At 37.7% G+C, this 23,575-nt stretch overlaps 1 protein-coding gene across 1 annotated transcript in view; it reads left to right on the top strand.

The window, feature by feature from the left end:
- Positions 1-23,575, top strand: part of PDE3A (phosphodiesterase 3A) — a 319,028-nt gene that overhangs the window by 280,874 nt on the left and 14,579 nt on the right. The window contains exons 11-15 of the mRNA XM_023226157.1: positions 2,566-2,679; positions 2,819-3,018; positions 4,772-4,975; positions 6,520-6,675; positions 8,875-9,133. Coding sequence (XP_023081925.1) covers positions 2,566-2,679; positions 2,819-3,018; positions 4,772-4,975; positions 6,520-6,675; positions 8,875-9,133 — 933 coding nt within the window. The remainder of the gene's footprint in view (positions 1-2,565; positions 2,680-2,818; positions 3,019-4,771; positions 4,976-6,519; positions 6,676-8,874; positions 9,134-23,575) is intronic.

Raw genomic sequence — 23,575 nt, forward strand, 5'->3', positions numbered from 1 at the left:
TTGCTTGTTGAAAGTTTGCTTGTTTTTTTTTTTTAAAAGCACTACCTATAAAGTTTTCTGGGCCTGGACTTTGGGGTGGGGGACAGGGCGGGGAGGATTAGAGCTCAAAAGCTGCGAGTTCACCTGGAATAGATATTATCAATTCCTTACCCCAAACAGGCTCTGCCAACACTATGAAACTGCCCCCCATCCACCTCTGTACCGCTATGCTCATGCACAGGTTTCTCTGACTTGCAATAATAATATTAACTACTGGCATATAGTAATCTTCCCAGCTTGCAACAGGAGAAGATAATTTAACTAAGAAGGTGGCTTCCAACATATATCCCAAAAGTGGAACCCTACTCCCAGACTGCCATTTTCCTACCATACCAGGTCATTACTATCTTCTACTGCTGGAGGTAGAAGATACTTTATTTTATTCTTAAAAATCCAGCATTGACTCTGGGAGAAAGATGGTGATCTATACTAGTTTTATCTTGTTCTGCAGCAGCAATTTATTTTATATGAATAATGTTTACACAAATTACAAACTCACCATGTATCAGGCCCTTTAAAATCTATTTCCTTCTGTAATTGTCACAATTGTACTATGAATCTGGCAATATTATTCTCATATTTTTAAGATAAAGAAATTAGACTTTTTACTATATCTTATTTTTAAGATAAGGAAGTGGATTTTAAGTAACTCACCCAAGTTAGCATGAATAATAAATATTATAGCAGAGGTAAAACCATACCTGTCCCAAATCCAGAAAATTCTAGTATGATCAATTCATAAATAGCCCAAGTACAGACATAAAATATGATTGTAATTGTGTTGCCTGTGAATTATTTGTAAATGTAATGGGCTTGTATCACTCGAGATGGTCTATACTCAGGGATATAGATGCCGATCTTAATAAAATTGTTCTTTCAATTATCATATAATATTGATATTCATATTTATGATTGACACAAGTTTTGCTATTTTCTCCTCAGAAGACTAGGATTTGAGTTTCTTTCTTCTTCTCCTTCTCCTTCTTCTTTTATTTTTTTGAGACAGTTTTACTCTTTCACCCAGGCTGGAGTGCAGTGTTGCAGTCTCAGCTCACTGCAACCTCCACCTCCCAGGTTCAAGCAATTCTCCTGCCTTAGCCTCCTAAGTAGCTGGGATTACAGGTGCCTGCCACCATGCTCGGCTAATTTTTGTATTTTTAGTAGAGATGGGGTTTCACCATGTTGGCCAGGCTGAACTTGAACTCCTGACTTCAAATGATTCACCTACCTCGGCCTCCCAAAGTACTGGAATTATAGGCATGAGCCACTGTGCCCGGCTGGAGTTGAGTTTCTTTAAGCTCTTCTGATGAGATATTTTCAAACCCACATCTAGGCCTCTCCACTGAATTTCTAAGGTGTTTACCTAAGATTTAGCTGCATATTGTCACTTAAAGACTGATTCCTAATGGCTGCCAGAAATTTAACACCTACCCGGGTGCTACAATTGCCACATTGACCATAGGTTTCCTCTTTCTTCTCTGACTAGGGAATAGGTGTTTCTCTCATATTCTCCTTGTCATTCTAGTTCTCTCCTGTTTCTCTCTTCTCCTTATGTTAAGTATTATGCAGAAATGTAATCTATTATACTAGAGAAGGAAACAATATCATGGTTGTTTTGCAGAAATACAATATGTGAAGTTAGTATATTTAGAATAAAGCATACTAATCAGTGAAGTATTATAAGGGGTCTGATAAACAAACAGAAAACTTGGAAGAATTCCACAGAAAAGGAAGGTGAGCCAAGAGCACACTGGGCACGTGGTTATGGTTTGAAAGAAGTTGAACTGCACATGTGGAGTACGACCCTTTCCCTTGATGACATTATGACTAGTGAATCTGGTTTTCCTGTAGGTTTTAACTCTTCTAAATGGCTTAGCTTCCTACATTACTATACAAAGAGGCTTTTCTTTTCCTTTTAGGTATTTCTTAGAACTTTATTCTGAAATTAGAATGTCTAGATCAGAGAATATAATTGATTGTGGCTTTGAATTTTGCTTGTGGATGAAATCTACATATAAAAGATATTTTACTGTAGTGCTTTAAGATCGATACAGAGAAATGGTATTATGTTCTCTTCCCAGAATATTTTTTAGTACCATTGATCAGAGATGAAATATTCTGTCTGATTTAGTTGAAGTATGTTATAGCTATTACATTTATTCTTGTTCTCTGCATAGTTTTATGCAGGAGCATGAAAATAAGTACCAGAGTAAACATTATACTGTTTCACACAGTGTGTTTCCTGTATACGTAGTTTCTAGTCAACTATTGACACAGATTTTTCTACTTCAGATACATGCATACATAATAAATGTTACAAGTAGGGTTGTTGTTGTTTTTCTTGTTACTATGGATGTTATAAAGTTATGGAAGAGTAATCAAAGAGTATTTGTCCTAGAAAGTTTGGCCGACTTTCATGGAAATAGTAAAATGTTAGAACTCAACTGTTTATCCAGTAGATGGCACTCTTAGTTCTTGGACCCCAAAGTTCGTAAATTGATGACTGTTCCTATTCACTGGTTACAGATCATAACAGAATCCATGCCACTGATGTTTTACATGCTGTTTGGTATCTTACTACACAGCCTATTCCAGGCCTCTCAACTGTGATTAGTGATCATGGTTCAACCAGTGATTCAGGTATGTATGAAGTGAATCTGCACTGACTTATGAGAGATGGGAACAAGGGTGTTTTTTTCAAAAAAAAGGAAGTCAAGACAAATGATGTCAGTTTAATACTTTTAAAAAAATTTCTTTGACTCTCATTTTCTCTTCTCAGATTCTGACAGTGGATTTACACATGGACATATGGGATATGTATTCTCAAAAACGTATAATGTGACAGATGATAAATACGGATGTCTGTCTGGGAATATACCTGCCTTAGAGTTGATGGCGCTGTATGTGGCTGCAGCCATGCACGATTATGATCACCCAGGAAGGACTAATGCTTTCCTGGTTGCAACTAGTGCTCCTCAGGTAAATCTTTAGATTTTGGTTGGGAGAACTAATTTAAAGATTTCTCAAGAAAGTGAAGTTGAGTATGATTTATAATAGGCCCCAAGTTAATATAAGCCAAACTATATATAGTCTCATGTTAAAATTCTCAGAGACCATGCTAATTCTGAAAAGAAACCATGGATTCTTCCAAGATTCTAATAGCAGGTATACAACTTTGTCATCTGTGGGAATCATTTCTCAGTTTTCTTCCTAGGAAGAAAACCTACTTGAATTCATGTTAACGGACCTCTTCAACAAACAAAAGGCAACCTATACAAAATCCCCTTTCTGAAAAGATTAGAGAACCAAGTATTTCTTGGACTTTTAAGAATGTAAGGTTTCTTTGTATATAAATACCATTCCTTTGAAATATATTCATTATAATGATTATGATTCTTATGACGTATCTATAGGTTGGTAGGATTTTAACATCAATTTATTTCATTGGAGGAATTTTTTTTTTTTTCTTGCCTAGACATAGATTCCAAAAACAGTGAATAAATTTAAAGTTCATCTTGGTGTATAGTTCCATCTAAGTAAAAAAAATCATTACTAAGTATCTAGACATACCCATTTATACAATCAAATTTAGCCCCTAATTTATTTAATTAGCTGAACCCAAGTTACTAAACATTCTGAGATCCTCTCTTCTTCTACAAGATCTAGAGACCAGTTTCATTCGATATTGACTTTTCTGTTTTCTTCTTTGCCTCTTATGTTCTATTCAACTGCTATCCATTTCCATAGCTGATCTTATGGACTGTTCTATAGTTTTTCTTGAATCTATATACAATAAAAATTATCTGGTAATTTTTTTCTTGACTGTCTACCTTCTTTCCACTTGTCTTTCATACACCAAAATTATTTTTTCTAAATATAGGCAAAAATCCACTGGCCAGGATAATTTGCCGTTCAGATTTTTTTACACATCTACATTTTTATGTACCTCTATATTAATATTCAGTGCTTAGTGTCTTCTTTGTATCCTATGTCTTTTTATTTCTCCATAGGCCATCTTGCACACTAGTGTTCAGGCATTTTGTAGGCAGCTTTCCCTTAAAAAAAAATTATCTAATAAAACTTCTCTCTGCATTATTAGAGAATTTCAAACAAGTAAATGTCATTTTATGTCTTCAAATACTTGATAAAAGGTGATATTTCCTGTAGAGTGGAGTGAGAATGTTTTAAATCATAAGCATTTTGGGGATTCCATTCATCTTTAATAGCTATATGTGTTTAAGAGGAGGTGTGCTTATGCCAGATATAGAAAGTAGCCTAGTTACCTCTTGAGGTATTGTAGCATTGGTATAATTATTTATCATATATATATATTTATTTACATATATATGTAAATGTAATTATTTTCTTCCTCCCTCCTCTTTCTTTTCTATTTGTATATATTTTTTATGTTTAAATTCCTGTACCCTACAAAGAAATCTAAAGAAAAAAAAATCTTTAAAAAAATATCTATTAAAATAGGCTAGTGCCCCCTCACAAGAGGTTGGACTAAGTTTTCAAGGAAAGGAATTTATCTTACTAAAAAGGTAAATTTAATCAAGAAAAATAATAGAGTCATTGTACAGTAATAAGTGATTCTTAATAAGCAGGAGTCACGTGATTACATTTCTTTGTTGTATGAATAAAAAGCAATTTCAAAAGCATTGCATATTCTCATGATTTTTGTGATTTTTTTTCTTAAAAAGTTAAATTCTTAACTCTCTTATTTTCCTAGGCGGTGCTATATAACGATCGTTCAGTTTTGGAGAATCATCACGCAGCTGCTGCATGGAATCTTTTCATGTCCCGGCCAGAGTATAACTTCTTAGTTAACCTTGACCATGTGGAATTTAAGCATTTCCGTTTCCTTGTCATTGAAGCAATTTTGGCCACTGACCTGAAGAAACACTTTGACTTCGTAGCCAAATTTAATGGCAAGGTAAATAGAGCTGTACCAGTCTTCTTCTTTTTTTTTTTTTTTTTTTTTTTTGAGACAGAGTCTTGCTCTGTTGCCCGGGCTGGAGTGCAGTGGCACAAACTTGGCTCGCTACAACCTCCGCCTCCTGGGTTCAAGCGATTCTCCTGCCTCAGCCTGCCAAGTAGCTGGGATTACAGGCTCATGCCACCACACCTGGCTAATTTTTGTATTTTTTTTTTTTTTCAGTGGAGATGGAGTTCCACCATGTTGGCCAGGCTGGTCTCAAACTCCTGACCTCATGATCTGCCTGCCTTGGCCTCCCAAAGTGCTGGGATTACAGGCGTGAGGCACCATGCCTGGCCACACCAGTCTTCATTTTATAGACACATTGAAAGATATCGTGGAAGTAAACTGTTGAACAAAACATGTTACTATCAACTCTCATATGTCAAATGTGAAAATGGAATACAATAAAATGTTTAACCAGAAGCAGACATATAGGTGTTGATCTGAATCTAGATGCCCAAGAAGCTGAGATGCTGTCTCTATGGATTATGCTTTGTACCATAGAGAAATAACACATTCTGTCGTTGTGGTTTTTGATTGATTTAATTTGTTCTCATCTCTGTGGTATATTTATATAAATTATCTGGCAACAGTACAGATCAAAATCTTGAAGCACAATTTTATACCTCAAAAGTAAATGCCCAAATATTAAGTTATGACAATTTTTTATGAACTGTAACTATATTATTTTAATAGTCATTGATAATAAGGCCAAGCGCAATGGCTCACGCCTGTCATCTCAACACTTTGGGAGGCCAAGGTGGGTGGATCACTTGAGGCCAGGAGTTCGAGACCAGTCTGGCTAATATGGTGAAACACCATCCCTACTGAAAGTACAAAAATTGGCCAGGGGTGGTGACGCACACCTGTAGTCCTACCTACTTGGGGGGCTGAGGCAGGAAGATTGCTTGAACCTGGGAGGCGGAGGTTGCAGTGAGCCAAGACTGCACCACGACACTCCAGCCTAAGAGACAGAGCAAGACTCTGTCTCAAAAAAAGAAATTTTTTTTGATTATATATGCCAGTTTTAAAAAGCATTTGTTGCTAATTCAATAATGAACGATTTTTTAAATTTTCATTTTTGTAGGTACATAGTAGGTGTATATATTTATGGGTTACATTAATAAATTCATATAATGTATAATAATCACAACAGAGTAAATGGGGCATCTATCACCTCAAATATTTATCCATTGTGTTACAAACAGTCCAGTTATACTCTTTTAGTTATTTTAAAATGTATAATTAAATTATTTTTGACTACACTCACCCTGTCGCCCATTATTATTATTTTATCCATAATTCATTATGTTACTTTTTCATGAACTTTTTTTTACCATTAATTTACACAGGCCAATAACATTTTTAAGTAGCTAGAGGTTCCCAATTATTTGGTATTATGATCCCTGTATAATATGAAGACAATAAATGTTCTATTGTTTTCTGTTCAGCTTTTGTTTTTATCAAAGCAAAACATATTTTAACTGTCTCTCAAATAGGTAAATGATGATGTTGGAATAGATTGGACCAATGAAAATGATCGTCTACTGGTTTGTCAAATGTGTATAAAGTTGGCTGATATCAATGGTCCAGCTAAATGTAAAGAACTCCATCTTCAGTGGACAGATGGTATTGTCAATGAATTTTACGAACAGGTAACTGACAACTGTTTAATATAGCTTAATCTATACTTACAGGTTGCTCATGAATTGCTGAAAGCTTCTAATGGCTATGAAAGTATGATCACTATATTTTATATTCATATTTTTATCAGAAAATGCACTGGTCAATTTTGATCAGGAGATAAAAAGTGACATGTGTAAAAATTGGACTAAAATATAATTGTAGAACTCTATGATAAAGTTATTTGCAAGCATTTTGGGGGGAAGAAGATACTGAGATAGTGGAAGTGAGACGTTAAGAAGATCCTTGAAATACTGCTCTTTTATAGATGTATTTATTATCATAGAAGGTAGTTTAAATGTATATGGAGTAGCTTATATGTATATGATAGTTTAAATGTACATGCATATCACATTAATTTCACTTACTTTCCTAGAAAATTATTTATTATCATAGAAGGTAGTTTAAACATATATGGAATAGTTTATATGTATATGTATATGGTAGTTCAAATGTATCTGCATATTAGATTCACTTCACTTTTGTAAAAAAATTATTAACAGCATTATATGGAAAAGCTAAAAAGAAATAGGCATTTCATTTGACATGATAATGTGAGAGTTAACAGACTACTCAAAAAGCTACCACAATTACATAAGCCGGGATTGATCCTTCTGACATTAGCCTACACCAATCAGAATGCACTTGAACCTTCCTATTTGGTACTGTGAACCACTCTTAAAAATAATGTGGAGGTGAAGGAGCATGCATAAAGGACAGGAATAAGTGACAGAAAAGCACGTGAAAAAAATGAAGATATTTACTCTTGGGGAAATATAACTGTCTTCAGATATTTAAAGGAGTGACATGCTAATTTAGAAATAGGTTAATCATAACATTGCTGTGGAGATTAAAGAAGATAAATTATGTAACATACTTAGCACAGGATCTGATTCATAAAAAAAGTTAGATCCCTCTCTACTGCCCTAAAAAAGGTATGAATGTACCAGTCTATAGAAGTTATTGGGAGGTAGAGTTCAGGTCAATGTCAGAAAGAAATTTATATTGCTAAAGCTGTCCAAAAATAGGCTGAGACACCTTATTAATGGTAATAAATTGACTGTCATTGGACATATTTAAACAGAGATTAGAATGAAATTTTATGGTTACTATAGGTAGGATTCATATATAGAATGAAAGGTTTGTGTTTTTTAAAAATAATATATTGCCCTTCCTAAGAATGGGATTAATAATCATTCCTGAAATATGGAAATGCAGAAAAATGTAAATTAAAGGGAAAATTCATGTATAGTAATACCACTTCTTAGGTGTAATTGTTGCTGATATTTTGAGATATTTTTAATATTGCTAGATAACTGCTGGCTAAAAATCTCCCTGTTTTCCTCAGAAACATTTGAAGCACTTCAAAATAAAACATTTGTACAGTAATATTATTAAACATATAGATAAATAAGAATATCAGAAACCACACAATCACAGGAGGTACATTAAAAATTCAAACAAAATCTGGGATAAGGTAACCCCTTGAATTGAAGAATTTATTGCTTTCTGGAAGTCAGAGCAAAAGAGGAAAATCGTCTACATTTATATATTTTTTAAAGAATTGTTCTCACTATTGCATTTTTTTTTTTTTTTTTTTTTTTTTTTTTTTTGAGACAGAGTCTCACTCTGTCACTCTGGAGTGCAATGGCACGATCTCAGCTCACTGCAACCTCCACCTCCTGGGTTCAGGTGATTCTCCTGCCTCACCCGCCCGAGTAGCTGGGATTACAGGTGCCTGCCACTATGCCCCGCTACTTTTTTGTATTTTTAATAGAGGTGGGATTTCACCATGTTGTCCAGGCTGGTCTCGAACTCCTGACCTTGTGTAATCCCAAAGTGCTGGGATTACAGGCATGAGCCACTGCGCCCAACCTCACCATTGCATTTCATATAAATGCATTATATGAAACACTGACTTGTGTGATAAAAATATCATCTACTTATACATTAGAATTTAGACTTTCTGTATTTCTCCTTGATAAAAATCAAAAACCTCAAGATCACAAAAGTACTAATTAGCAACAGTGTTTCTATAGGAATCTTAGCAATTGAGGTAGGATCCTTTAGCAGTCAAGTAAAGAAATTTGTGCATTAATGTCTGGGGTTTTGCATATTTACAAATTTCAGACACCAGGTGAATGTTGACTTCGCTTGTATTTTATTTCCAGGGTGATGAAGAGGCCAGCCTTGGGTTACCCATAAGCCCCTTCATGGATCGTTCTGCTCCTCAGCTGGCCAACCTTCAGGAATCCTTCATCTCTCACATTGTGGGGCCTCTGTGCAACTCCTATGATTCAGCCGGACTAATGCCAGGAAAATGGGTGGAAGACAGCGATGAGTCAGGAGATACTGATGACCCAGAAGAAGAGGAGGAAGAAGCAGCAGCACCAAATGAAGAGGAAACCTGTGAAAATAATGAATCTCCAAGTAAGTTCTAAAACCTAGTTCTAATGTGTTTTCCTTGGGATTGCTTTCTTACTTTAGATGAATGTTATGCTTCTCATGAAATACAATACTCCAGGTCTACACATCATTTGCCAAGTTTGATTACGGGTAGCTCCCTTCCCCAATATCATAATAGAAATTCCAGACTACGGAATCTATAATAATAACACATATGATACAAAGATGATACAAAGATATCTTCTCCATCATGAAGTTAAAAAAAAAAAAAAAAAAAAAAAAGGATTTGAAGCCTATTCTTCAGGGTATCTGCTTTTTGGGATTTTTTTCCAGTTTTTTTTTTTTTTTTTTTTTTTTTGAGATGTGGTTTTGGCTCTGTCGCCCAGGCTGGAGTGCAGTGGCGCCATCTCGGCTCACTGCAAGCTCCACCTCCCGTGTTCATGCCATTCTCCTGCCTCAGCCTCCCAAGTAGCTGCGACTACAGGTGCCCGACACTACACTCAGCTATTTTTTTTTTTTTTTGTATTCTTAGTAGAGACGAGGTTTCACCATGTTAGCCCAATGGTCTCGATCTCCTGACCTTGTGATCCACCAGCCTTGACCTCCCAAAGTACTGGGATTACAAGCGCGAGCCTCCATGCCCGGCTGCTTCAGGTTATCTTAGTGATTTAAAAGTGAAAGAGTTTCAGTTACCGTGAAGACCAATCATAGGTTTTTATTGGCTTGGTTAGAGGAACTCCATGTGAAGAGATAGGTGGTAGTATTCATTTGTTCATTCAACAGACATTTATTGAGCACCTGCTGTGTATCCGGCATCCTTCTAGGTACTAGAGAGAGAGCTGTGGGGAAAAAAGACAAAAAAAAAAAAATTCCTTGCCCTCATAGAAATACATTCTAGTGGGATCGGTAGACAATAAGCAAAACAAGTGAGTATATCTATAGTGTGTTAGATACAGTATTATTTACTGTAGTGATAGATACTGAGAAATATGAGAGTAAAAATGAAAGGAGGGAGATATAAAATATTATAGAGATAGGTTAAAATTTTAGGTAAGATAACCAGTGATAGGAAAGATGTAAACAAGGGAAAGATTGTAAAAATAAAAAAAAAAAGACCTGCAGGAAGTATGGGAGTGCTCCCTGGGGCTGTATGTGGAAAGAGGATTCCAAAGAGAGGAGAAAGCAACCTGTGCAAACGTCCGGAGGTGTACATTGGGTGGGGTATTCAGGGAACAGCAGGAGAACCAGGATAGCCGGAGCAGCAGGACAGAGGCAGTCGGGAACCAAGCTGTCCAAGGGAGAGAATACAGTCATGGATTCTTAGTTTCTGTTTCTGGTTGGGCCAGTAAAGCTCCTTCCTCATCCCTCTGTTCTGCTTATCACTAGAGACAGAAACTAAAAACCATGGTTTCAGGTGCTGAAAGCCTAAAACAAAACAACACAGAACAACAACCACAACAAATAAGTCAGCCTGGACGAGCTTGGAAGATAGGACTCTATAGGTCACTGTAAGAGTTGTGGTGTTTACTCTTGAGTAAGATGGGAAATCGTCAGTGGTTTTGAACAGAAGCGTTAGTAGACTCAACTTACATTTTAACTGGACTGCTTCAGCTGCTCTATTTAGAATATGCTTGGGCTTGGGAAGGGAGCAAGGATAGACATAGGGGGATCAGTTAGGAGAACGTTGAAATTATCCAAGTGAGAGATGACTGTGACTTTGGACCAGGGCAGTAGCAACAGTGACAGTGACAACTTATCACATCTGGTAATTGGCTAGAGTGCATCATGTGGCCAGTCTAACCTATTTAGCTTAATCGATGATAAAATCATTTTTATTTATGCCTCTAAAGCTACTCTCCTATTTATCCTGTCATGAAACAAACAGTGACTAATAGCATAATTAGTAAAAATCCATGACCCTTACAATGACATTACATAAATACTGTTCCTGTGTTTGTAAGAACATAGTATGTGATTTCTGTTTACCTTTACAGATAAAGTACCATCTTACTATTCTTAAAGTTCTTACCAAAAATACAACCAATGAAAGACATTCTGATCATTTTGTGCCTATTTTTATCACAGTCAGGATAATGCACAACTTGGTTCATTCCAACCATCTTGTAAGCAGATTAAACTTATACTGATCCATTTTACTCTCATATAAGCACCTTGTTGTAGGCACACATAAGCAAACATAAAGATGTCATTATCAATTATGAACTTATGAGGTAGAATTTTGCAAATTGAGCTTTAGGTCAGATCTGGCCTGTTAATTATTTTTTGTGGAATGGGGGAAAATAAAAGTTATTTTTCTTCAATATGCTACTGTCAGAGTAATTATATTTTATTTATCTGATGCAAATAAAAAGACTTCCATTAGAAAGTTTGTACTGATCTTGGGATTCAGAGCTAGAAACCAACACTTGGATTTCATGGTTTATTCATTCATTTTTTTCACTCAATAAACATGTATTAGTTTTCTCTTTTTATTTGTTTTCATTTCAAAGAGCCAGGTAGTTTGCTGTCTTACTAAGAATAAGACAGTTTTTTCACTGAATGAAGGTATTGTCGGCTTAGCCTCTGGAAAAGCTTTGTTCCCAGGGGCCCTGACTTACTGCTATTTGAACTCAAGCACATGGAAAATACGGACACATAGATCCAGGCATTGGGAATTGAAGGACCCAGGCCAGAAGATTTAACAGGCTCAACTTGTCAACCTAGCCTTTAGCAGCAAATGCTACAACCACATATTGCATTTCTTTCTGTTCTGAAGGGTTGGGTTGTCATACCTTCCCATTTTTATCAAGTTCACTAAAGCAGGAATGAGAGGTTTTGGGGTTCTGTTTGCTCATGCCTTCCAAAAGTTAACTGACCACATTATATTACAATTTAAAAATATCCCACCCACAATGATTTGATATGTAGCTTTGGAAATAATATCTTTAAAGCATTTCTTTACAACCAAGAAAATGGTAAATATGGAGCAATGTTAGTATTTACTAAATATTGGCCACATAGAGTAACGGAACTTTAGAAACGAAGGGGGAATCGATGCTTATCAGTTTAGCTGCCTCACTTTACAAAAGATTAAACTAAGGCTCAGAAATTTAAATAACATCGCAAGGTTGTAGAACCAGAAAGGGAACCTAGGTTTCTTAATTTTTAACTTCAATGCTTTTGGCTCTTAGTAATTTTAATTTCAGAATTCATATTGGCTAAAGTGGTTACCTTGACTTTGCCTAATACTTAGGTTTCAGAAAAAAATAAATATGCACAGATAAGTTCTGTAGCTTGTAAAACTTGGAGATGTCCCAGGAAAACAGAATAAAATGATTCAATATGCTATCTTAGGAAAAGAAGGTTTTTATCCCACCTTATAATTAAATCTGAAAGATTCCTACAGCAAACTAAGAGGTTTCTAATGAAGTACTAAGCTGCATTTAGAATTTGAGCAATGAAAGGCTCTTTGTTCTCCTTTCAAAAGGTTCCAGTACTGAACAATTTGGCTCCCAATACAGGCATGTTTTAGACCACCTGTGGACTCTAATCTACGCAAATTTATTTGGTACAAACTTTCTTCTACGTCACCTTCTTATTCAGTATAATTCCAGAGACGTTTATTGCTAACATTTAACAGTATTAATAAGAGGACGGCTGCTCTCAGGGGGACTGCCCTGGAAGGGAAAAAGAGGAAAATTGAGCTTTTGTTAGCTTCTTCACTATGAATGCACTTCCATCAATGTGTATAACTTTAAGATGAAATAATCACCTTGAACTGAAGAGTGTTTGCTGCAACCATGATTCAAAGCTGTCCATCACACAGGGGTCCTCTGCAACTCTCTTGATTCAAACGATTAGGTTAAAAAGTATATTAACATTTAAAAATTTCTCAACAGAATTTGATTTATAACAAAAACAAAGTAGAAATAGACAAGTAGAGGTAGAAGAGTAATTTTTAATTTGCTTTAAAAAAATCTGATGTATTAATGTATTTTATTGACTTTCATAGAAAGAATTCAAATTTATTTAAATTGCAATTATATCTACTGCCCTTGTTAGGAAGCTTTCAAATGGAAGAATTGATATAAGGGGTCATAGCCTGTGGCCCATACACTTTTGCCTGTGTCCCAGTTCTTCAAACTTTGCTTGGAATACTGCTAGCCCCTTTTCATCCAGTGTATTTAATTCTCATTACTTACATCCAGCCCAGGTACCAGGTCCTTTAAAAAAAATTATAACTAATTTTCCACAGTTTGAGTCTTTTGTGTTACCATGGTTTGATGTATCAAAGATAAATTGCACCAGACATTTGTTAAAAATGGCAACGAAAGCTTTATTCAAGACTATTGTAATAGGGGAGACAGATTGAACTCTGTTGAAGCAAAAGGCAGGAGAATTGTTAAATGCTGCTGTAAGCTAGTGAAAAAGTGCTGGAGGACATTATGAGAGCATTGGCTAGTATGATTAAGTCACCTGTTAATTGGTACTTACTAAAAGTTAGGCTCCTCCTTCCCCACAGAAACTAGGAGATAGGCCTGCCTGCTCGCCTACCTTTCTTCTTTCCTTCCATCCTTCCTTCCTTCATTTAAATCTTTTTTAAATTTTAAAATTTAAATTTTATTTTGTAAGATTGTAAAGCTAGTTACAGGCTGGGAGAAGATTTACCTATATTCCAGAGGGACAGAGAAATAATTTGCTGTTTCAGGTTTTCTAAAGTAAATGCTCTGACAAGAGGGAGGTCAGGGTCCTATAGTCTAGAAGTCTAACATTGAGTCAAACTGAGAGAAATGGCAAGCCCATCTTGGTCACAAGAATATATCTGTCATAAAACATAGCACTTGTATTTCAGTTTTTGTCTTCTTGGCGTGCTCTCTTACAGGGAGTATAAGCTCCTTTAAGGCAAGCTCTGAGCTTAATTGATCTTTCCTTCCAAAGTGTCCTGGAAAGTATTTGCCAGTTAGTTTGAGTCTATCTCATGCAGAAATGATGAATATCATACATATATTTTTTTCCTTTTGACTCTGCCTGTGTTCATTTCCCTCAGTACTCATTCAATTTAATAATTGTCATTCTGTGTCTGTATGGTTCAAAACTAATTCAAGATAATTTAATGTCCTTTTTCTCCACTGTGTTTTAAAAATTAATTTTCTTGTTCTGTAGAGTACAAGAAATGTCTGCAGTGCATTGTAATAAAACCGTTAAAAGAATGACTAGCACTTCCACAAAAATGTTGGTAGATAACCTCCAAGTGTCTTTGTCACCTTTAGAAATTGGCTTTTTTTGTTTGTTTGTTTCATTATTGTGCTATTAATACTTTTTTTCTTCTTTTTTTTCTTGCTCCCAGAGTAAGTCATATCTACCTCATTAAGTAGACCCAAATATCCCTTTTGATCTTCCTGCTAACTTGTACTTTTTTAAAAATTGTTTATTTACTTTTGTAGAGACAGCAGTCTCACTTCATTTATTTCTGTAGAGACAGGACCTCACTATGTTTCCCAGGCTGGTTTTGAACCCCTGACCTCAAGTGATCTTCCTGCTTCAGCCTCCCAAGTAGCTAAGATTACAGGCAGCATGATCCACCATAGCCAGCTTGAACTATTAACTCTTTAATGCAGTCTCAATTAGATCAGGATTCCCTGTAGACCACTTTTTCATACTGGTTTTATTTTACTACTTATCAATACTTCATCATTTACCTGGAATTGTGAAGCAAAAACTAGAGAGAAAATTACTCATTTAGTAAACTTTTACCAAATGCTTTACTAAAGTCTAGGTCTCCACAGATATTATGTATACACAAAAGAAAAGAGAAAAGCCTATATACCAGATGATATGGTTTGGCTGTGTCCCCACCCAACTCTCATCTTGAATTGTAGTTCCCATAATCCCCATGTGTCATGGGAGGGACGTGGTGGGAAGTAATTGAACCATAGGGGCAGTTACCCCATGCTACTGTTCTCATGACAGTGAGTGAGTTCTCACAAGATCTGCTGGTTTTATAAGGGGCTTTTCCCCCTTTCCTTGGCACTTCTCTGTGCCACCAAGTGAAGAAGGATGCTTACTTCCCCTTCCACCATGATTATAATTTCCTGAGGCCTCCATAGCCCTGAGTCAATTAAATCTCTTTTATTTCTGAATTACCCAGTCTCGGGCGTTCTTTATAGCAGTGTGAAATGGACTAATACAGTAAGTTGGTACCAGAAGTGGGGTGCTGCTATAAAGATATCCAAAAATGTGGAAGCAACTTTGGAACAGAGTGACAGGCAGAGGTTGGAACAGTTTGGAGGGCTCAGAAGAAGACAGAAAAATGAAGGAAAGTTTGGAACTTCCTAGAGATTGGAGGGTAATATGGTTTGGCTGTGTCTCCACCTAAATCTAATCTTGAATTCCCATGTGTTGTGAAGGGACCTGGTGGGAGGTAATTGAAACATGGTGGCAAGTCTTTTCTGTGCTGTTCTTGTAATAGTGAATAAGTCTCACAAGATCTAATGGTTTTAAAAAGAGGAGTTCCCTTGCACAAGTTCTTTTTGGATGTTGCCATTCATGTAAGATACGACTTGCTTCTCCTTTCCTTTCCTCTTGATTGTGAGGCTTCCCCAGCAACATGGAACTGTGAGTTCTCCATTAAATCTCTTTCCTTTGTAAATTGCCCAGTCTCAGATATGTCTTTGTCAGATGCGTGAAAATGGACGAATACAGTAAATTGGTACTGGTAGAGTGGGATGCTGCTGAAAAGATAATCACAAATGTGGAAACGACTTTGGAACTGGGTAACAGGAAGAGGTTGTAACAGTTTGGAGGGCTCAGAAGAAAACCAGAAAATGTGGGAAAGTTTGGAATTTTCTAGAGACTTGTTGAATGGCTTTGACAAAAAATGCTGATAGTGATATGAACAATAAAGTCCAGGCTGAGGTGGTCTCAGATGGAGATGAGGAATTTGTTGAGAACTGGAGCAAATGTGACACTTGTTCTATTTTAGCAAAGAGACTGGCAGCATTATCCCCCTGCTCTAGAGATTGGTAGAACTTTGAACTTGAGAGAAATGAGTTAGGGTATCTGGTGAAAGAAATTTCTAAGCAGCAAAACATTCAAAGGCGACTTGGGTGCTTCTCTTAAAGGCATTCCATTTTATAAGGGAAGCAGAACATAAAAATTTAGAAAATTTACCATCTGGCAATGCAATAGAAAAGAAAATCCTATTTTCTGAGGATAAATGCAAGCCAGCTGCAGAAATTTACATAAGTAATGAGGAGCCAAATGTTAATCCCGAGACAATAGGGAAAATGTCTCCAGTATATGTCAGAGGTCTTCATGGCAGCCCCTCCTATCACAGGCCTGGGGGCCTAGCAGGAAAAAGTGATTTCATAGGCTGGGTTCAGGGTCCCCGAGCAGTGTGCAGCCTAGGGACTTGGTTCCCTGCATCCCAGCTGTTCCAGTTGTCACTGAAAGAGGCCAAGGTACAACTTGGGATGTTTCTTGAGAGGATGGAAGCCTCAAGCCTTGGCACCTTCCACATGGTGTTGAGCCTGTGAGTACACAGAAGTCAAGAATTGAGGTTTGGGAACCTCCACCTAGATTTCAGAGGATGTATGGAAACTCTTGGATGTTCAGGGAGAAGTTTGCTGCAGGGGTGGGGCTCTCATGGAGAACCTCTGCTAGGGCAGTGCAGAAGGGAAGTATAGGGTCAGAGCTACCACACAGAGTTACTAATGGGGCAATGCCTAGTGGAACTGTGAGAAGACAGCCACTATCCTCCAGACCCCAGAATGGTAAATCCACCAACAGCTTGCACCGTGTGCCTGAAAAAGCCACAGACACTCAATGCCAGTCCATGAAAGCAGCCAGGAGGGAGGCTGTACCCTGTAAAGTCACAGGGGCAGAGCTGCCCAAGACTATAGGATGCTCCTCCTTGCCTTCCACCATGATTGTCAGGTCTCTCCAGCCATGTGAAACTGTAAGTCCAGTAAAATTATTTCTTTTGTAAATTGCCCAATCTTGGGTATGTCTTTATCAGCAGCGTGAAAATGGACTAATACAGAGGACTCAGAAGACAGGAAGATGTGGGAAAGTTTGGAACTTCTAGAGACTTATTGAACGGCACTGTCCAAAATGCTGATAGTGATATGGACAATAAAGTCCAGGCTGAGGTGGTCTCAGATGAAGATGAGGAACTTGTTGAGAACTGGAGTAAAAGTCACTCCTGCTTTGCTTACCCTGCAAAGCCACAGGGACAAAGCTGCCCAAGGCTGTGGGAGCACACCTCTTGCATCATTTTGACCTGACTATGATTCATGGAGTCAAAGGAGATCAGTTTTGAACTTTAAGGTATAATGACTGCCCTATTGAATTTTAGACTTGCATGGGGCCTGTAGTCCCTTTGTTTTAGCAAAGAGACTGGTGGCATTTTGCCCCAGCCCTAGAGATCTGTGAAACTTTGAACTTGAGAGAGATGATTTAGGGTATCTGGCCAAAGACATCTCTAAGCAGCAAAGCACTCAAGAGGTGACTTTGTTGCTATTAAAAGCATTCAGTTTTATGTATTCAGAAAGACATGGTTTGGAATTGGAACTTAGGTTTAAGAGGGAAGCTGAGCATAAAAATTCAGAAAATTTGTAGCCTGAGGATGTGATAGGAAAGAAAAACCCTTTTTTAGGAGAAACTCAACTCGGCTGTAGAAAATTTGCATAAGTAACAAGGAGCAAAATGTTCATCTCCAAGACAATGGAGAAAATGTCTCCAGGGCATGTCAGAGACCTTAGCAGCAGCCCCTCCTATCATAGACCCAGAGGCCTAGGAGGAAAAAATGACTTCACAGGCCAGGTCCCAGACCCTCTGCTGTGTGCAGCCCAGGGACTTGGTGCCATGAGTCCCAGCTACTTCAGCTGTGGCAGAAAGGGACCAATGTACAACTCAGTTCATGGCTTCAGAGGGTGCAATCCCCAAGCAATGGCAATTTCCACATCATGTTAGGTCTGTGGTGTTCAAAAGACAGGCATTGAGGTCTAGGAACCTCCACTTAGATTACAGAGGATGTATGGAAATGCCTGGATGTTCCAGCAGAAGTTTGCTACAGGGGCAGAGCCCTCATGGACAACCTCTGCTAGGGCAGTATGGAAGGGAAATGTGGGGTTGGAGCCACCACACATAGTTCCCACTGGTGCACTGCCCAGTGGAGCTGTAAGAAGAGAGCCATTGTCCTCCAGATCCCAGAATGGTAGATCCACCAACAGCTTGCACTGTGCACCTGGAAAAGCCACAGGTCGTCAATGCCAGCCTGTGAAAGCAGCTGGAGGGGAGGTACTGTACCCTGCAAAGCCACAGGGGCAAAGCTGCCCAAGGCTGTGGGAGTGCACCTCTTGCATCAGTTTGGCCTGGATGTGAGACATGGAGTCAAAATAGATCATTTTTGAACTTTAAGGTATAATGACTGCCCTATTGAATTTTAGACTTACACGGGGTCTTTAGCCCCTTTGTTTTGGCAGATTTCTCCCATTTGTAATTACTGTATTTACCCAATGCCTTTACCACCATTGTATCTGGGAAGTAACTAATTTGCTTTTGATTTTGGAGGTTTATAGGCGGAAATGACTGGCCTTGTCTCAGATGAGACCTTGGACTTGGACTTTGGGTTAAGACTTTGGGGGACTTTTGGAAAGGCAAGCTTGTGTTTTAAAATGTGAGGATATTAGTTTTGGGAGGGGTAAGGGGCAGAATAATATGATTTGGCTATGTCGTCACCCAAATCTCATCTTGAATTGTAGTTTCCATAATCCCCATATGTTGTGGGAGGGATCCAATGGGAGATAACTGAATCATGGGGGTGGTTATTGTCATGCTGTTCTTGTGATAATGAGTTCTTATGAGATCTAAAGGTTAAAAGGTGCTTTTCCCCCTTCGCTTGGCACTTCTCTCTTCCTGCCACCATGTGAATAAGGACATGTTTGCTTCCCCTTCCACCATGATTGTAAGTTTCCTCAGGCCTCTCCAGCCCTGTGGAACTGTGAGTCAATTAAACCTCTTTCCTTTATAAATTACCCAGTCTTGGGCAGTTTTTTATAGCAGCATGAGAATGGACTAATACACCAGGGAAGTTCAGTCTAATGGGAGGATCTTAGGTGAACTTCTGTACTCTTGGCTCAAGTCTAAAATTGTCACTTAGATGACGATACTGAGAGTTACACGATATTCTGGTTTCTTGGAAGAGAATAGACCTCTCTTCTAAGCTGTCTATCAGCTGCCTACTTTACCTCTCTACTTAGAGGTCTTCCAGACACCTCATATTCAGAATACCTCTATTCATTTTCTTCTGATATGGTTTGGCTGTGTCCTCACCCAAATCTAATTTTGAATTGTAGCTCCAATAACTCTCATGTGTTGTGGAAAGGACCCAGTGGGAGACACTTGAATCATGAGGGCAGTTTCCCCCATATTGTTCTCCTGGTAGTGAATAAGTCATGGATCTGATGATTTTATTAGAGGTTTCCTCTTTTGCTTGGCTCTCTCATTCTCTTTTTGCCTGATGTCATGTAAGACATGCCTTTTGCCTTCTGCCATGTTTGTGAGACCTCCCCAGCCATGTGGAACTCTTAGTCCATTAAACCTCTTTTTTTCTTTAAAAATTACCCAGTCTCAGGTATGTCTTTATCAGCAGTGTGAAATGGACTAATACACCCTCAAATCTACTCCTCATTCAACCTTCCCTTTCTCAGTGCATCTTACCAACGTGCTCAACTGCTCAGGTCAGAAAACAGGGTTGTCTCTGATTCCTCCCTCTTAATTGCCTACCTCTAATCAGTTGCCAAGTCCTGTTGATTCTACCATACAAATATATCTCATATTTATTGACTTTTCTTCATGTTCATTACCCCTGTCCTAATCCAGCCACCACCTTCATACAATATTGTACCAACTGAGCCATTTCCCTCCCTTTCTGCTGACTTTCATAGACTCCGTAAGACTCAGTATAATTGTACCTGCTTGTTCACTATCTTTCCTTGAGAGTAAAAGCCTGCTGCTGGCAAGCATCATATTCATCTTGTCTGTCAGAGGGTCACTAGAACTGAGGACAATATTTGGTCCATACCAGGTGATTCATAAATAAATAAGGAATTAGAAGCCTAAATAGTGAATGCTGACATTAAATAGTCTTCTTTAAAATATCTTATATATTTTTCTGTTTAAATTGAGTTTATTATTTTTCCTCAGTCAAAAGATATAATCCTGTGAAAATTATTGTTAATATTTCCATGTTGAAAACTCTGAATCATTTGGTCAAAGAAAATGTATTTCTTTTTTAAATGCATATTTGCTGATGTGTAAGATCTGTACAGGTGTGTCCAAGGCTCCCTCAAAGACCTTATGTAGTCTAGAAGAGAAACTGTTTGGAATATATGAGAATAAGATTTGAGTTTCTATTTTTTAAGTAGGGTACTCATTTATTCAGATTAATAGACAGAACTGAATAATTTTCCAAAGTAGATGTGAAAATGTATCTTCCTATAAGCAATATATTATTTCTAATTGTTAAATTCCTTGTCTACACTTGATGTTTTAGAGTCATTTTCATTTTAGCTATTCTAAGTAGGCAGTTTTCATTTGCATTTCCCTGTCTTATAAGCAACTTTTTGTATTTTTAATCAATACATATTTGTACATATTTATGTGAGGCACATGTGATATTTTGTCACATACATCGAATGTGTAATGATTAAATCAGGATATTTAGAGTATCCCTCACTCTGTTGCCCAGGCTGGAGTGCAGTGGCACATTCTCGGCTCACCGCATGCTCCGCCTCCTGGATTGAAGTGATTCTCCTGCCTCAGCCCCCCAAGTAACTAGGACAGGCATATGCCACCATGCCTAGCCAATTTTTGTATTTTTAGTAGAAATGGAGTTTCTCCGTGTTGGTCAGGCGGGTCTTGAACTCCTGACCTCAGGTGATCCACCCGCCCCGGACTCCCAAAGTGCTGGGATTACAGGCATGAGCCAGAAGCCACTGCGCCCAACCATATTTATCATTTCTATGTGTTGGGAAGTCCCGTCTTCCCACTGTTTGGAAGTATGCAATACATTATTGTTAACAGTCGTCACTTTACTCTGCTATCAAAGATAAGAACTTGTTTATTCTAACTAGTATGTCTGTACTAATTAATCAGTATCTCTTCATTCCTCCTAACCCCCAACCATATACCCTTCTCAGCCTCTGGTGTCTGTCATTCTACTCTCACTTCCATGAGATCAACTTTTCTAGCTTCCACATAAGAGTGAGAACATGCGATATTTGTCTTTCTTTTCTAGGTTTATTTCATTTAACATAATGATCTCCAGTTCCATTAATGATGCTGTAAATGACATGATTTTATTCTTTTTATGTCTGAATATTGTTCCATTGTGTATGTATACCACATTTTCTTTATCCATTCATCAGCTGATAGACACTTAGGTTGATTCCATACCTTTGCTATTGTGAAGACTGCTGCAATAAATATGGAGGTACAATTATCTTTTTAATATACTAATTTCTTTTCCTTTTGATAAATGCCCAGTAGTGAGATTGCTAGATCATATGGTAGTTCTTTTTTGAGGTTTTGAGAAATCTGCATACTGTTTTCCATAGTGGCTATACTAACTTATATTCCTACAGTGTTTTTTTTTTTTTTTTTTTTTTATTATACTTTAAGTTCTAGGGTACATGTGCATGACGTGCAGGTTTGTTACATATGTATATATGTGCCATGTTGGTGTGCTGCACCCATCAACTCATCAGCACCCATCAATTCATTTATATCAGGTATAACTCCCCAATGCAATCCCTCCCCACTCCCCCCTCCCCATGATAGGCCCCATTGTGTGATGTTCCCCTTCCTGAGTCCAAGTGAGCTCATTGTTCAGTTCCCACCTATGAGTGAGAACATGCGGTGTTTGGTTTTCTCTTCTTGTGATAGTTTGCTAAGAATGATGGTTTCCAGCTGCATCCATGTCCCTACAAAGGACGCAAACTCTCCTTTTTTATGGCTGCATAGTATTCCATGGTGTATATGTGCCACATTTTCTTAATCCAGTCTGTCACTGATGGACATTTGGGTTGATTCCAAGTCTTTGCTATTGTGAATAGTGCCGCAATAAACATACGTGTGCATGTGTCTTTGTAGTAGAATAATTTATAATCCTTTGGGTATATACCCAGTAGTGGGATGGCTGGGTCATATGGTACATCTAGTTCTAGATCTTTGAGGAATTGCCATACTGTTTTCCATAATGGTTGAACTAGTTTACAATCCCACCAACAGTGTAAAAGTGTTCCTATTTCTCCACATCCTCTCCAACACCTGTTGTTTCCTGATTTTTTAATGATTGCCATTCTAACTGGTGTGAGATGGTATCTCATTGTGGTTTTGATTTGCATTTCTCTGATGGCCAGTGATGATGAGCATTTTTTCATGTGTCTGTTGGCTGTATGAATGTCTTCTTTTGAGAAATGTCTGTTCATATCCTTTGCCCACTTTTTGATGGGGTTGTTTGTTTTTTTCTTGTATATTTGTTTGAGTTCTTTGTAGATTCTGGAAATTAGCCCTTTGTCAGATGAGTAGATTGCAAACATTTTCTCCCATTCTATAGGTTGCCTGTTCACTCTGATGGTAGTTTCTTTTGCTGTGCAGAAGCTCTTTAGTTTAATTAGATCCCATTTGTCAATTTTGGCTTTTGCTGCCGTTGCTTTTGGTGTTTTAGACATGAAGTCCTTGCCCATGCCTATGTCCTGAATGGTACTACCTAGATTTTCTTCTAGGGTTTTTATGGTATTAGGTCTAACATTTAAGTCTCTAATCCATCTTGAATTAATCTTCGTATAAGGAGTAAGGAAAGGATCCAGTTTCAGCTTTCTACTTATGGCTAGCCAATTTTCCCAGCACCATTTATTAAATAGGGAATCCTTTCCCCATTTCTTGTTCCTCTCAGGTTTGTCAAAGATCAGATGGTTGTAGATGTGTGGCATTATTTCTGAGGACTCCGTTCTGTTCCATTGGTCTATATCTCTGTTTTGGTACCAGTACCATGCTGTTTTGGTTACTGTAGCCTTGTAGTATAGTTTGAAGTCAGGTAGCATGACGCCTCCGGCTTTGTCCTTTTGACTTAGGATTGTCTTGGCAATGCAGGCTCTTTTTTGGTTCCATATGAACTTTAAAGCAGTTTTTTCCAATTTTGTGAAGAAACTCATTGGTAGCTTGATGGGGATGGCATTGAATCTATAAATAACCTTGGGCAGTATGGCCATTTTCACGATATTGATTCTTCCTATCCATGAGCATGGTATGTTCTTCCATTTGTTTGTGTCCTCTTTGATTTCACTGAGCAGTGGTTTGTAGTTCTCCTTGAAGAGGTCCTTTACAACCCTTGTAAGTTGGATTCCTAGGTATTTTATTCTCTTTGAAGCAATTGTGAATGGAAGTTCATTCCTGATTTGG

The sequence above is a fragment of the Piliocolobus tephrosceles genome, chromosome 10, assembly GCF_002776525.5.
Source record: "Piliocolobus tephrosceles isolate RC106 chromosome 10, ASM277652v3, whole genome shotgun sequence".
In the NCBI taxonomy this organism is placed as follows: Eukaryota; Metazoa; Chordata; class Mammalia; order Primates; family Cercopithecidae; genus Piliocolobus; species Piliocolobus tephrosceles.